Source organism: Takifugu rubripes, chromosome 12 (genome assembly GCF_901000725.2).
Source record: "Takifugu rubripes chromosome 12, fTakRub1.2, whole genome shotgun sequence".
Taxonomy (NCBI): Eukaryota; Metazoa; Chordata; class Actinopteri; order Tetraodontiformes; family Tetraodontidae; genus Takifugu; species Takifugu rubripes.
Genome location: NC_042296.1, coordinates 13456337 through 13471658, shown reverse-complemented (window position 1 = coordinate 13471658; position 15322 = coordinate 13456337). Strand labels below are relative to the sequence as shown.

The 15322-nt window shown below is 41.2% G+C and overlaps 2 protein-coding genes across 6 annotated transcripts in view; both read left to right on the top strand.

The window, feature by feature from the left end:
* Nucleotides 1–1101: 1101 nt before the first annotated feature.
* On the top strand, nt 1102–9085 carry sall3b (spalt-like transcription factor 3b). 2 transcript variants are annotated; one of them, XM_029845594.1, is made up of 4 exons: nt 1102–1463; nt 3691–3741; nt 6676–7022; nt 8373–9085. In XM_029845594.1, the coding sequence occupies exons 1-4, from the start codon at nt 1382–1384 to the stop codon at nt 8754–8756; spliced, it is 864 nt and encodes a 287-aa protein (XP_029701454.1). In that variant the 5' UTR covers nt 1102–1381; the 3' UTR covers nt 8757–9085. The 2 variants fall into 2 exon arrangements, with proteins under 2 accessions (XP_029701454.1, XP_011615151.2); XM_011616849.2 differs by having other exon boundaries at nt 3691–6594.
* Nucleotides 9086–13161: 4076 nt separating this feature from the next.
* Nucleotides 13162–15322, top strand: part of atp9b (ATPase phospholipid transporting 9B) — a 48900-nt gene continuing 46739 nt past the window's right edge. For 3 of the 4 annotated variants that reach the window (XR_003890211.1, XM_029844860.1, XM_029844859.1), the window contains exons 1-2: nt 13162–13311; nt 14862–15035. Coding sequence is in view for 3 of the 4 variants with exons in the window: in XM_029844860.1 (XP_029700720.1) it covers nt 13232–13311; nt 14862–15035 (254 nt within the window). In the remaining variant the exon portion in view is untranslated. The remainder of the gene's footprint in view (nt 13312–14861; nt 15036–15322) is intronic. The other variant, XM_029844861.1, reaches the window with a different exon arrangement.

The following is a 15322-nucleotide window of genomic DNA, read 5'->3' as shown; positions in this document are numbered from 1 at the left end:
CTGGTAGGGTTAGGGTTAGTGCTCTGGTAGGGTTAGGGTTAGTGCTGTGGTAGGGTTAGGGTTAGGGTTAGTGCTCTGGTAGGGTTAGGGTTAGTGCTCTGGTAGGGTTAGGGTTAGGGTTAGTGCTCTGGTAGGGTTAGGGTTAGGGTTAGTGCTCTGGTAGGGTTAGGGTTAGGGTTAGCACTGCCAAGGTACCACTGAGCAAGGTACATAAGCCACAAATGCTCACATAGGGCCCTGTGATGATTTAGCAGTTTCCAAAAAGATACAATGTAAATGTTGTTGTCTAATATATGACTTAGACCTGTACATTTAATATTTATTTTATTCCTTTTTAATTATGTGGAACCTTTCTTTCCTCCTGTGATCCTCTTGTTCTTTCTCCATTTGCAGCATTTGCTTTTTCCACCGTCTATTATCTGTGTTGCACTAATCAAATCATCTGGAAATGGTTTATTGTGCATCAACACGTTTTCTTACAAATCTCTTAATCTGTATTAATCTTATAATTAAAAGCTACATTTCTGAATGTATGATTTGCTGCATTTTATTGATTAATTATGCGGTGATCAGATTTTTACACGATTAACTGGGAAAAGGAAGTTGTAAAGAAAAATCCAGTAGTTTTACATTTTAAAGATTGAAACAAAAGTGACTGATAAACCTTGAAACGGCCTCAACTAGTTCTTTGAAATAAAAAAGTCGTATGTTTATTCTCCAGTAGATGTTCACAACATCAAATGGTGCTTTTTCTTTAATTTAGGTGACAAAGTGATTGATTGAAATTACAGACCGAACAATTAGAGTTAGATTTCAGAGCAGAGTTAAGACGGATTTATTCCTCAAAAGACCATTTATTTTCACACATGTTGCTAAATTGGGGAATATTGTAACAAGTGAAGCAAGAGGTGCAATAACTCCACAGAGGGACTCTGAATAATGAAAACTAGAGTCTCATCTCCGACCGCTGTGACCTCATGATTGGGCCAGATTGACCCAAGACTCCGCAACGATCTCGGATACGACAGGAGTTCAGTCCGGACACGAGTGAGCCGCTCACGTTTGTGCGCGTACACGCAGCAGCACACCGGACGTCGAACGAAGCAGCTGTGATTAAACCACCGTCCCTCATTTCCAAATGTAGCAGGAGTCGACTGGCCCGTGGCCAATCACCCTCCGAAGGGCAGCAAGAGTGGTGGAGGCATTATCTTCACCCCATCGCAATTATCCTGACATGCGCGCACATTTGCACACGGACAGCAGCAGTTAAACACTCGCTTATTTCAGACTGTGGATCACATGTCCTGGCGCTTGAGAGTCCCTCTTTCTACACGCACATCGGTCGGCGCAGGGCAGGAAGGAGACGCGCTCTAAGATCATCATGTCCCGACGCAAGCAAGCCAAACCGCAGCACCTGAGGACGGACGGAGGCGCGCCGGGCAGCGGGGCTCCGCGGGGCGGCGGTAGGAGAGCGAAACTTATTTTACCGGACGGATTTGTTCTAAAAGCACCAGGAACCATCAGTTCTCTGCAAACGACAACGATAATAATAATAATAATAATAATAATAATAATAATAATAATAATAATACATTGCTAAATGTGTGGGTAGGTTTCCGACGTCCTTTTGTTTATTCACTTTTAAATATATACTTAGTTTTTATGTCGAATCAAATTGTAATATAGAGTATTTAAAGTTGCGGATCTGCTGGTGTATTATTAGTTACTTTTCATGAGAATCCCTGACGAGGGAAACTTTTTTTGGTTATAAAAAATGTCCTTAAGTGCTGTTTTATTAGACGACGTAAATGTACATGACATATCTGGTCATCAGCTAAAATTTAGATTTCAGTTATGTGAACTTTAATGGGATTTAAACCATAGAAAATAACAAAAATGTCAAGGTGTTTTTCGATAAAATTTAAATATCTTTAGCATTCACGACTTTATTTTATTTTGCTTAATTAAAATGTGATATATTGCATGCAGGGATGGGGGAGAGGGGCTAACTAGTTTCTTCTTTGTAACTTCTCACTTCATCATTACTTCATCATATTGCCAGCTTAGACTATCTTTCTAAGCATTTTAATATTTAGTGATATCATTTTCTTCATAAGTTTAATTTTCTTTACTTTTATTCTTTGTGGAAAACATTGAATTCTATTGGAAGGTTTTAATCGCCATTGACCACGAAACACTATATGACTCAAATTTACATATTACACAATATCTTCAAAATTATTAAATACGTTTTTATGAACATTATTTCCGTTTTGAATAATATGAATATCAAAGGTTTGGGTGAATATGCCATTATGTATTTGGATTAATACAATTAGTCTGCCTGTTAAGTGCATTGTTATAAAAAGTAAATACAATCACATTTTTTCAAATCAAAATAATCACATAATTTACAGAAATTTACAGAATTTCTTTACACCCAATTACATAATTTTAGACTGACATGCATTTATATTTTATGAAAAGCTGAACCGAATGAGACCCTCTGCCAGACTGATAGGTGTGTGTGTGTGTGTGTGTGTGTGTGTGTCTGTGCGTTGGGGGGCTCCACCTCTGAGAGGGCCTTTGATTGAGCCTGCTGACTTAACCTTTCTCAGTCTATCACAATTAGTACATGTGATCCATTGAGCAACGAGGTCCTGATGCTGTTGTCTGTTGTCTGATGTCTGTCGTCTGATGTCTGTTTGTCTGTCGTCTGTTGTCTGTCGTCTGATGTCTGTTGTCTGTCGTCTGATGTCTGTTGTCTGTCGTCTGATGTCTGTTGTCTGTCGTCTGATGTCTGTCGTCTGATGTCTGTCGTCTGTTGTCTGTTGTCTGTCGTCTGATGTCTGTCGTCTGTCATCTGATGTCTGTCGTCTGTCATCTGATGTCTGTTGTCTGTCGTCTGATGTCTGTCGTCTGTCATCTGATGTCTGTCGTCTGTTGTCTGTCGTCTGATGTCTGTCGTCTGTCATCTGATGTCTGTCGTCTGTTGTCTGTTGTCTGTCGTCTGATGTCTGTCGTCTGTCATCTGATGTCTGTCGTCTGTTGTCTGTCGTCTGATGTCTGTCGTCTGTTGTCTGTCGTCTGTCATCTGATGTCTGTCGTCTGTTGTCTGTCGTCTGATGTCTGTCGTCTGTCGTCTGCCTGCAACAAAATGGACGGTGTTAGTGAAAAATAAAGGGGTGTTTGCACCTGTGTTTGCTAAACTTGGCGACTTCTCTGACTCTACTGAGGACTTTTAAATAGGTTTCACTCGCTTGGTTTTGGTCACATGTTTTTTCTGAAATGGAAAAAAAAAAGAGAAATCTGTCTTTTTACATCATATGTAATAACAGAAAACTGAGCAGTGTGTTTGCATGTGTATTTGTTTTAAATGCACAAAACTTCTCTGAGTTTAATTTCAGCACATTGGGACTTAGATGGGTTAAAATAGGTTATATAAATAGATGAGTGATTTTATAATTACAAATTGATGCAAATTTCTAAATTTATTGTGATTAGAAACAGAAGTGCGCAATATAAGTGTGTTTTTTATTTTAAAGAAAACACATAGCTGTTGATAGAAGAAAGTGTAAGTGCTGTATTTCAAGAGTTTCAATGGAAGCATTTAGCAGATTATTCATTTATTTTTCTAGACTAATACTGTAGTTTTTGATCTTAATATGGCTTTCGTTTTCATGCTTTCAGGAGTCATGGAGAGTATGAAGACCGATGTGCCCAACAGAAGCTGCCACAGCAGTGAGGAAACACACATCTGTGACAAATGCTGTGCAGACTTTTTTACTTTGACTGAACTTAGTGAACATCACAACGTCTGCACTGAGGATCCTTTAGTGCTGATTGTAAAGGAAAATGAAAGGATGCCAGTTCAGCAGAAATCTTCCACAAGATCCTCTCCAGTTCCTAGCATTGAGTCCAGTGACTTGTCTTCAGCAGAGTCCGCAGATGCTAGCTTTGAGCTAAGTCACACAGTTGTGAGCAATGACAGTGTTGATAATTTAGAGGAAGGCCCTGACCTGGAGGAAGTTGCGGTACTTGATCGATGCCCACAGGACAAACAAGCCCTAAACTGCAGCCCTCGGCGTCCTGATACGGCTGAGTCATCTTCCCTTTTAATGTCTCCTGCTAGCACTTACAGCATGCCAACTACAAACGTGACACTAGAAATCCTTCACAGTACCAGAGTGGCTGTTGCCCAGTTTTCCCAGGGGCTCTACAGCTGTGGCAGTGGAGGAAAAGTGGCTTCAGTGGCTATCCCAGTGATCCTGGAGCACCTGCTGACTCTGCAGCAGCAACAGATCCACCAGCTTCAGCTTATTGAGCAGATATGTAGCCAGGTAACCTCCATGAACAAAAATGTACCTCAGGTTGGGTTAAAGCCAGTCTACAGCTCTCTTTCTGTCAGTCCTAACCCTTTCCCTTCTCAAGAACTCCTCACCCCTTCAGTTTTACCACAAACAGGAACACTCTGCTCAACTATCGATAAGCAAGCTGCAGTCTCTCTGTCCTCTGTGCCAGAGCAGTCACAAAGCCCCCCTGTACAAATTATGAGTGGCAAGCACACTTTTAGAGACGTAACTGGTACCTCATTTTCCTCAGAAAATGTTGCCCCATCGCTCACAGACAGCAGTACTTCCAGCAGCAGCAACACATATTCACAGACAAACAACACTGGCTGCATTCTGAGCACCCCCAGCCCACTTTCCTTGGAGCAGAGATCCCTTCTTAGCTCATCTTCCAGCTTGCCATTTCCACCTCAGAGCTCACCAAATCCCCTGGCTAGTATCACTGCCACAGCTAATGCACTCAATCCCCTTGCAGCTCTGCTAAAACACAGGAAAGGGAAACTGCCTAACATTTCCTTATTCAAAGCTAAGCTAAGCCCAGAGGAGCCATTCTTTAAGCATAAATGCAGATTTTGTGCCAAAGTGTTTGGCAGCGACAGTGCTCTTCAAATACACTTGCGCTCCCATACTGGAGAGCGACCCTTCAAATGCAACATCTGCGGCAATCGGTTCTCCACAAAGGGAAATTTAAAGGTGCATTTTCAGAGGCATAAAGACAAGTATCCTCATGTCCAGATGAACCCCTACCCAGTGCCAGAATATCTAGACAATGTGCCAACAAGTTCTGGGATTCCCTATGGAATGTCTATTCCTTCTGAGAAAACAGTTTTCTCTTGGCTAGATAACAAACCTGTTGAACGAACCTTGCCTGCCACTATGGGACTTCCTCTTTCCACCACGATGACCAGTACTGGAGGGTCAAATGACTCTGCAAGTGCAATATCCCCCATTAAATCAGCATACCAGCAGGCTCCTTTGGAATGTGTAGGTTTTTCACTTAATCACAGAGGCAATGAGTCCGTTTCAGTGTCCCTACAGTCTAGCCAGGAGAAAGAGGCATCAGATATAGACAAAACAGAAGGAGCATACTTACAACAAAACTGCTCCCTTAGATCCAACCTAATAACAAAGGCAACTATTAGCTCAATCCCATCTTTGGCCACCACATGTGAACCCTTCACCTCAATGTCCCTTGTCTCCTGCTCTTCAGCTCATTCGGTCACCTCAGATGAAAGTAAACAACTAGCTGATTCTATGCAAACATCTGAAACCTCAAAGCTCCAGCAGCTGGTGGAGAAAATTGACAAGAAGGTTACAGACCCTAACCAGTGCAGTCTGTGTAACCGTGTCCTCAGCTGTCAGAGTGCACTAAAAATGCACTACCGCATTCATACCGGTGAGCGGCCCTATAAATGTAAAGTGTGTGGCAGAGCTTTTACCACCAAAGGCAACCTAAAGGCTCACATCGGTATCCACAGAGAGAATCCTCCCGTTCACGTACAACACTCATGTCCAATTTGCCAGAAGAAGTTCACCAATGCCATTGTCCTCCAGCAGCACATACGTATGCACATGATAGGCCAAATTCCAGACTCCACCTATGGGGATGGGTTACAGGAGATGGACATTAATGCCTCAGTCAACGAGAGGAATATTATCAGTCTTGGCAGCAACAGTAATGATACTGATGATATCTCAATGGATGAGGAAGAAGATGAAGAAGAAGAAGGCATGGGGGAAGGTATAAAACCATCCAAACCACTGGTTCCTGGTTGTGGCTGTCCAAATTCTTCCACCAACATTTCAAGCATGACTGCTCTGGAAAACCAAATGAAGATGGTTGACCTGACTGTAGGCCCAAGTAATGCTTCAGGTGTAAAACCACTAACAAATCACTTCAATGACAGTTGCCAACTCAATTCCAAGTGTAATTTATCGGAGAAAAGGGTAGAGAACTGCAGTGAAATCATCCTAAACATGTCAGCATTCTATTCATCACCTTCTTCATCAATGTCTCTTATTCAAAGGAACTCAGAAAATTCTATGATTAGACCACCTGATGCATACAACAGACCAGATTCTAATGAACCTATAGCAGTGTCAGTTAAAAAAGAGCAGTCTGAGTCTACTGCCTCATCAGCAGCAGATGCCATGTCCCAAGATGTCACAGGAATACTGGCCAGGAAGCTCGATGTGAAAGAGAAAGCACTTTTTAACAGAGCATTTCAACAGAGTAGAGAACAAGGTATAATTGATATGATTTAATTTAACTTTGAGCTGTTCTTCCAGTGTATTACCCACAAAACTCACATTTTATTTTTTTCAGTTACAGCTCAAAACAATCCCAAACTGACCTCAAACTCATCAGCACCAGGCCTCAGCAAAACTGAGGTGAATGGACATATTCAAGGGACGAAGATCTCTGAGGGGAAGGACCCACAATTTGCTGTCCATGTCCCTCCAACTTACACATCAGTCAGCAGTCCAGGGATGACCTTGCTTCTTGGCCCTGCTCATCCTCGTCGGACCCCAAAACATCACAATTGCAATGTTTGTGGCAAGAACTTCTCATCAGCCAGTGCCCTACAGATACATGAGCGCACTCACACTGGAGAGAAACCATTTGTGTGCTCAATCTGTGGCAGAGCATTCACTACAAAAGGCAATCTGAAGGTAGGGCTGTGGATTGGGGTCTTTTTGATTATTTTATGATAACCTGAGATGGATGGCGTGAGATGGCAGGAGACTTTATCCCACACTAGGGAAATTCTTTTCTTACAGCAGCAAAGAAAGGTTCAGTTGTAATGCATCAATGTACCACCAGTGCAATAAGAACACAGAATTGAAAACATTACATCTAAAACCAAAACTACATAACTCACAAAATTTTCATATGTGCATACATGTGCAATTGCAACAGGGGTGTTTTTAGGTGTGATTATGGCAGGTAAACATTTTAAAGGTAAACATTATAAAATGAGAGTAGTGATTTGAAACCTTTTATATGCATATTATGTCTATAGGGTGCAGGTATAGATAAATGACCTGCAAAAGTGGTCCTTCTTCCACTGTGGGTGTAAAAGGCTGCTCAAGGAACAGCTCAGGCCATTATAGTTTCATAGAGTGGCTGACAGGTGTTGTACACAATGGATATCAGCCTGGGAAACACCCTCCCCTCAATTACCACCTAGGTGGAGTCCAGTAGACAGTTTTAGAGCTGGACTTCCTGGTCAGTCTGTGCTACTTCTCTGTGCTGCCCCTGTCCCAGCAAACCACTGAAGAGAAAATTGCTGAAGCTACTACTGAGTCAAAAAAGTCCTAGACATCTTCCTGCACCCTCTAAAGGACCTCGGCCTCCTCAGCAGGTGGAGGGGGCTTTGGCCCTTTTGTATAGGATCAAGTGTGTCCATGTGGTCCATCCAGTTCAGTTTATTATCGAGGTAATCACCCAGCGATTTGTAATTCTTCACCACTTCTATGAAGAAAATCCTGGACGTTCACTATTGCGATGATGGATGGTTTTGTTCATACCAGCTAACAAAATTGTCGATAACCCTTCCTGCACTAAATTAAATTACTAAATTACTAAATTTATTGACTAAATTACTTGACATTACTTTTCAACATTTTCATTCGGTGTAAATTTTTGTACTCAAAGGCAATAAATAAGATTGTGCTCTTGGCAATTTCATGACTTGTTATTCATACTTCCTAGGAACCAAAAAAGAGTAAAATTTATAGGAAAAATAATAATTAAATGAATGTATAGAATGTTTACAATGTATATATGATCTCACGATATTTAAACAATTGTTTTGTACATCAACCCACCTAACAACATGATTAAAGGGTTTTCTTTATTTTGAACTGTTTTGTGTGGTAAATATTTTAGCTAGAATCAGTTTATTATTCAAATCTTCAAAATCTGAATGTGTGTATAGTTTAATTGTAAATAAGATATCAATTTTAATTTGCATTTTTATTAAATTTTCTGGCAAATTGATTTCTCATCTTGCATCTTAGGTCCATATGGGAACTCACATGTGGAACAATGCTCCATCAAGGAGGGGCCGGCGGCTATCTGTGGAGAACCCCATGGCCTTGTTAGGTGGAGAATATGTGAAGTTTGGAGAGATGGCTCAGAAGGACCTGGCAGTTCGTGCAATGAAAGTAGATCCAGGATTTTGGAACCGCTATGCAACAACAATCGCCAGTAGCCTAGCCACAAAGAAGAATGAGATCTCAATGTTTCACAGCAGTGGTATCTCTCAGCTGCACACATTAACAGCAGGCGCGGAAATAATGACCAACACAGGAGGTCCAATAAACAAGACAAGCACCGACTTGGGAAATAATGGGCATTTTTCTTTGTTGATTGAAGACAGCAAAGAAATTGAAATAAATTAAAAACATGTATTATATGTAGCTTTATTTATTGTTGCTATTTGTGATGATATATTTTCTCTATATATTAAATCACTTTCATTTATAGCAGACAATCCCTACAGTGTTGAAAGGTATGGTAGTCAAAGTAACTATGTATGTAACTATGTATGTACATAACAACGATAATACAATTATTATTATTGTTGTTGTTGTTGCTGTTGTTATTATTAACCACTGGCAAAATGTTTTGAAATGTCAACAAGTTTTTGACGAGCCATTGTAGAACATTGTAGGCCTAACCCTAACCCTAGCCCAAACTAACCTTAACCCTTACTGAAGAAGCCTAACCCTAGCCCAAACTAACCTTAACCCTAACTGAAGAACCCTAACCCAAACTAACCTTAACCCTTACTGAAGAAGCCTAAGCCTAGCCCAAAATAACCTTAACCCTTACTGAAGAAGCCTAACCTTAACCCTTACTGAAGAAGCCTAACCTTAACCCTTACTAAAGAAGCCTAACCCTAGCCCAAACTAACCTTAACCCTAACTGAAGAACTCTAACCCAAACTAACCTTAACCCTTACCGAAGAAGCCTAACCCTAGCCCAAACTAACCTTAACCCTAACCCTAACTGAAGAACCCTAACCCAAACTAACCTTAACCCTAACTGAAGAACCCTAACCCAAACTAACCTTAACCCTTACTGAAGAAGCCTAACCCAAACTAACCTTAACCCTTACTGAAGAAGCCTAACCTTAACCCTTACTAAAGAAGCCTAACCCTAGCCCAAACTAACCTTAACCCTAACTGAAGAACTCTAACCCAAACTAACCTTAACCCTTACCGAAGAAGCCTAACCCTAGCCCAAACTAACCTTAACCCTAACCCTAACTGAAGAACCCTAACCCAAACTAACCTTAACCCTTACTGAAGAAGCCTAACCCAAACTAACCTTAACCCTTACTGAAGAAGCCTAACCCTAGCCCAAACTAACCTTAACCCTAACCCTTACAGAAGAAGCCTAATCCTAACTCTTACTAGTCTTAACCCTAACCCAAACTAACCTTAACCCTTACCGAAGAAGCCTAACCCAAACCCAAACTAACCTTAACCATAACTGAAGAACCCTAACCCAAACTAACCTTAACCCTTACTGAAGAAGCCTAACCCTAGCCCAAACTAACCTTAACCCTAACTGAAGAACCCTAACCCAAACTAACCTTAACCCTTACTGAAGAAGCCTAAGCCTAGCCCAAAATAACCTTAACCCTTACTGAAGAAGCCTAACCTTAACCCTTACTGAAGAAGCCTAACCTTAACCCTTACTAAAGAAGCCTAACCCTAGCCCAAACTAACCTTAACCCTAACTGAAGAACTCTAACCCAAACTAACCTTAACCCTTACCGAAGAAGCCTAACCCTAGCCCAAACTAACCTTAACCCTAACCCTAACTGAAGAACCCTAACCCAAACTAACCTTAACCCTAACTGAAGAACCCTAACCCAAACTAACCTTAACCCTTACTGAAGAAGCCTAACCCAAACTAACCTTAACCCTTACTGAAGAAGCCTAACCCTAGCCCAAACTAACCTTAACCCTAACCCTTACAGAAGAAGCCTAATCCTAACTCTTACTAGTCTTAACCCTAACCCAAACTAACCTTAACCCTTACCGAAGAAGCCTAACCCAAACCCAAACTAACCTTAACCATAACTGAAGAACCCTAACCCAAACTAACCTTAACCCTTACTGAAGAAGCCTAAGCCTAGCCCAAAATAACCTTAACCCTTACTGAAGTAGCCTAACCTTAACCCTTACTGAAAAAGCCTAACCCTAGCCCAAACTAACCTTAACCCTAACTGAAGAACTCTAACCCAAACTAACCTTAACCCTTACCGAAGAAGCCTAACCCTAGCCCAAACTAACCTTAACCCTAACCCTAACTGAAGAACCCTAACCCAAACCTAACCCAAACTAACCTTAACCCTAACTGAAGAACCCTAACCCAAACTAACCTTAACCCTTACTGAAGAAGCCTAACCCAAACTAACCTTAACCCTTACTGAAGAAGCCTAACCCAAACTAACCTTAACCCTTACTGAAGAAGCCTAACCCTAGCCCAAACTAACCTTAACCCTAACCCTTACAGAAGAAGCCTAATCCTAACCCTTACTAGCCTTAACCCTAACCCAAACTAACCTTAACCCTTACCGAAGAAGCCTAACCCAAACCCAAACTAACCTTAACCCTGACTGAAGAAGCCTAATCCTAACCCTTACTAGTCTTAACCCTAACCCAAACTAACCTTAACCCTTACCGAAGAAGCCTAACCCTAACCCAAACCCAAACTAACCTTAACCCTTACTGAAGAAGCCTAATCCTAACCCTTACTAGTCTTAACCCTAACCCAAACTAACCTTAACCCTTACCGAAGAAGCCTAACCCTAACCCAAACCCTAACCCAAACTAACCTTAACCCTTACTGAAGAAGCCTAACCCTAACCCTAGCCCCGGGGTGGCCAACCAGTCAGAGCCTAAGAGCCACATTTTTTACTGTGTTACCACAACGAGCCACATCACACACATGGGCACACATAAACATCCCCTCATCCCTTCCTCACACCTCTGCTCAGCCAGATTTATTGTAAATGTCACACACCAACATGATAATGACAGAATTTGACTTCCACAGACCACGGGCCAGTCATTCTCAACAATGAACATTGTGTGCACTGTCTCACACAAACTCTCAATTCAACTAAGTCCAGAAACAAAAATATAATAATTAAAATGTCTTTTCTCTTACTGTGCATGTTGCTTAGTGGGACTTCTGGCATTCCTTGCTTTGAACAATCCTCTTCAAATCTGGCTTGGATTCAGTTCTTTCACACGGGTGTCAGTCAGAGCAGATCGATGCTTTGGTTTCACGTGTTTTAGGATAGAAAACACAGACTCGAGACGTGTGTTGACCCAAATATTGACAGGATCTTAAGCGCAGCCCGTTTTGACATTGGGGTATTTTTCCATTGGCACACTTTTCCAGAACTCAGTGGCCCCTTCCCTTAAAGCAGGTTTCAGTTGGTCCTCCTCACAAAGGTCGATTATCTCCACCTCAGCTGCAGCCTCATCTGTGACCAGCGGGGCTTTAAAACAGTGCGGGGCATTAAAACAGTGCAGAGCATTAAAACAGTGCGGGGCATTTAAAAGGGGCAATGAGGAATGCAATCTGTGGCCTTTTCAGTTGTAGATCACGGAACCGAGTCACGAAGCTTTCGTGCATTTTTTCCTGCCATTTTGAAGGCGAACTTGACACTAATTGCTTACTCAAAAGATCTTGTCCCTACTGAGAAACGTTGCGGTACATAACGCGTTAGATGTAACAAACATGCGCGTTTGGCGAAGGTACCGTATTCAAGGTACCGAACTCAAGCGAAGCGAACACGCACATTAAAAAAACCCAAACCCAAACTTCGATATGAACGTTAGAGCCGCGGGTTGTCCAGGCCTGCCCTAGCCCAAACTAACCTTAACCCTAGCCCAAACTAACCTTAACCATAACCCTTACTGAAGAAGCCTAGCCTAACCCAAACTAACCTTAACCCTAACCCTTACTGAAGAAGCCTAACCCTAACCCAAACTAACCTTAACCCTAAGCCTTACTGAAGAAGCCTAACCCTAACCCAAACTAACCTTAACCCTAACCCTTACTGAAGAAGCCTAACCCTAACCCAAACTAACCTTAACCCTAACCCTTACTGAAGAAGCCTAACCCTAACCCAAACTAACCTTAACCCTAACCCTTAATGAAGAAGCCTAACCCAAACTAACCTTAACCCTTACTGAAGAAGCCTAACTCTAAAATTAACTAGTCTTAACCCTAACACTATCCCTAACCCTTACTGAAGAAGCCTAATGCTAACCCTAACCCAAACTAACCTTAACCCTAACCCTTACTGAAGAAGCCTAACCCTAACCCTTACTGAAGAAGCTTAATGCTAACCCTAACCCAAACTAACCTTAACCCTAACCCTTACTGAAGAAGCTTAATGCTAACCCTAACCCAAACTAACCTTAACCCTAACCCTTACTGAAGAAGCCTAACTCTAAATCTAACTAGTCTTAACCCTAACCCTAACACTATCCCTAACCCTTACTGAAGAAGCGTAATGCTAACCCTAACCCAACACTAACCCTTAGGCGACATGTCCTCAACAAAACCCGTAGTCCATCCCACGTAGAGACCTTACTTTGGATAACTATGACCTGGATGAATGAGACGCTACACAGAGATTTTGAATGGTTTTTACAAGAAGTTAATATGGATGAAAATAAATATAAAATATATATCGCGCGCTAACCTTTTACCTTGCAATTTTCAGCTTCGGTCTTTTTTATTAATCTAGAAAAGTGTTATTTTTCCGACATTTCAGCGCGTCACCTGAACCGCACACCTTTCTTTACTGTGACGTCATCCTGCGCGGTCCTGCCCAGCCAAGATGGCTGACAGCATCCCGTTGAACGCTTTACTGAAGAACTCCAAGAGAATTCCGCATTATTACTCAGCCAGACTTTCAAGGTACGGCAGGACCGGTGTCGGTGGTCTTTGGTAGTATGCCGGAGGAATAGACGTTGTTCCAAATAGTCATGTTACATGCCTCTGTAGTTCTATATCTGTGTGTTGTTCCTTACTGTTAGCTTGTCTTGTTAGCACTGCTGTTGGCAGTTTGGTGATTGACTTTAGCACTTCTCCACACTTGCTTATTCGTACTATTTCTGAATCTAATAATGGTTGACTTTTCTTTAATTAGTGAAATAGTTTGTGTAACGTTGTGAACTGGTTATAACGTCACATGCTGACCATTGCTCGGCCCCTCTGACAGACATTTCATTAACCCGCAATATTCATGTTCATAACGGATGAACTAAGTTGTTCATCGCTAACAAAGATGATGATTTTCACGGTCTCAAGTGGAAAATAAGTTCAGTATTTGCAAGAGGGACACCTAGACAGAGCAGCACGATTTTAGTGTTACCAAAGTTAACATCTATGTGGTATCCTTCAGATATAAAAGCCTCAACAATTTTAAATGAGCAGACTCATATAAAGGTGGATAATTAATAACGAGCATCTCATGCTGGATTCTCTTATCCATCCTATTTGGGCCCTGTAGGGAACTCCCTTGGCCACAGATAGACCAGTCATAAAGGTTTTAAGCCATATTTGCTCCTCCAAACGGAGTCCAAAGCCATCCCAGGCTTACAGTTCATTTAGGAAGTAATCAGATAATAAAGAAAATAAAGTCCCTGACAAATAAAGAAGGTCTTGCAAAGAGTAATTTGAGATTTACAGAGTCGACAACAAGGTTCAAAATATGTTAATGAGTCATGTGGAGTGAAAACTAAAAACTACAATGAAAATCCATTTTTCTGACTATAATTTTACTACTTTTGTATTTCATTTAAAGTTAGTCATAATTTGAAAACCTTTTACACGAATGTCTGCTTATATTACTAAACAATTGTAGATTTATATCATTTTATTCAGACTTAAATTCTTTGTGTGCGTGTGTTTTTGTGTGTTTTATTTTATATTATGACAATGGATTTCTGTTTGAGCTCAGTAATTTGTCAGTCTAGAAAAAGCAGGCAGAATGTTTTAGGTAAAACTAGGTGAACCTTAGAAACGAACCCTAACTAACCTTAAAGGTTTGCCTTCCCAGAGCGATCTTGCTAATGTCCGAAGTGAACTCGTGAAAGCTTCCTTGCTCAGAAAGACTTCCTTGTTTTGGGTTTCTTCATGAAGCAGAAAGCACTTGTCTCTTGAGACTTGTTGGGATTTCTTTACAGAGTGAAAAGAACAGTCACTTCAAAGTATTAAAGAAGTGAAACAGGGATTCTAACCAGTAGTTTACTGGTTTAACCAACCGTTTTCTCAATACAAAAGGTAAACCACCTGCTATTGGAATTTGGAGCATTGTAGTTTTTTTGTAATTCATTCATGTAGAATTCAGGATAAATGTATTTTAATGTTGTGAAGGGAATCATATTGTTGTAGTTTTATTGGAATGTCATAATGAGTCAATATAGCTTTCATTTATTTTTGTGGACTCCCTTTTTACCTGACAGATTGTCCTTAGAAGACGAGTGCTCGAGCCTGGACGAGATGCCGCTCATGATGTCAGAGGAAGGTTTTGAGAACGATGAGAGTGACTATCAGACGCTACCTCGGGCTCGGGTCCATCGGAGGCAGAGGAGCCTCGGCTGCTTCCTAATGGGAGGCTGGAAAATGTTCTGGAGCAGGTTTGTGATTTCCATTAGTGCAGGCTTTTACCTGTCTTAAAAGATCTTCCCTACATTTATTTCAGTTCAGTCATACATTTACATTTTTGGGTGTTGCACTTTGTCAACGTTTGTTTTTTGTCTCTGATATATTTTTCCAAAATAATGTTCCTATAATGAATGCTGATGTTGAACCTGCATCCTGACAGGCTAATTTTCTCATTACTGGTAATAATAGAACAGATCTTCAATTCCTAATTGAATTTATTGGGCCCATGTAGCAAAGTTCATATTATTGCTGCTCTATG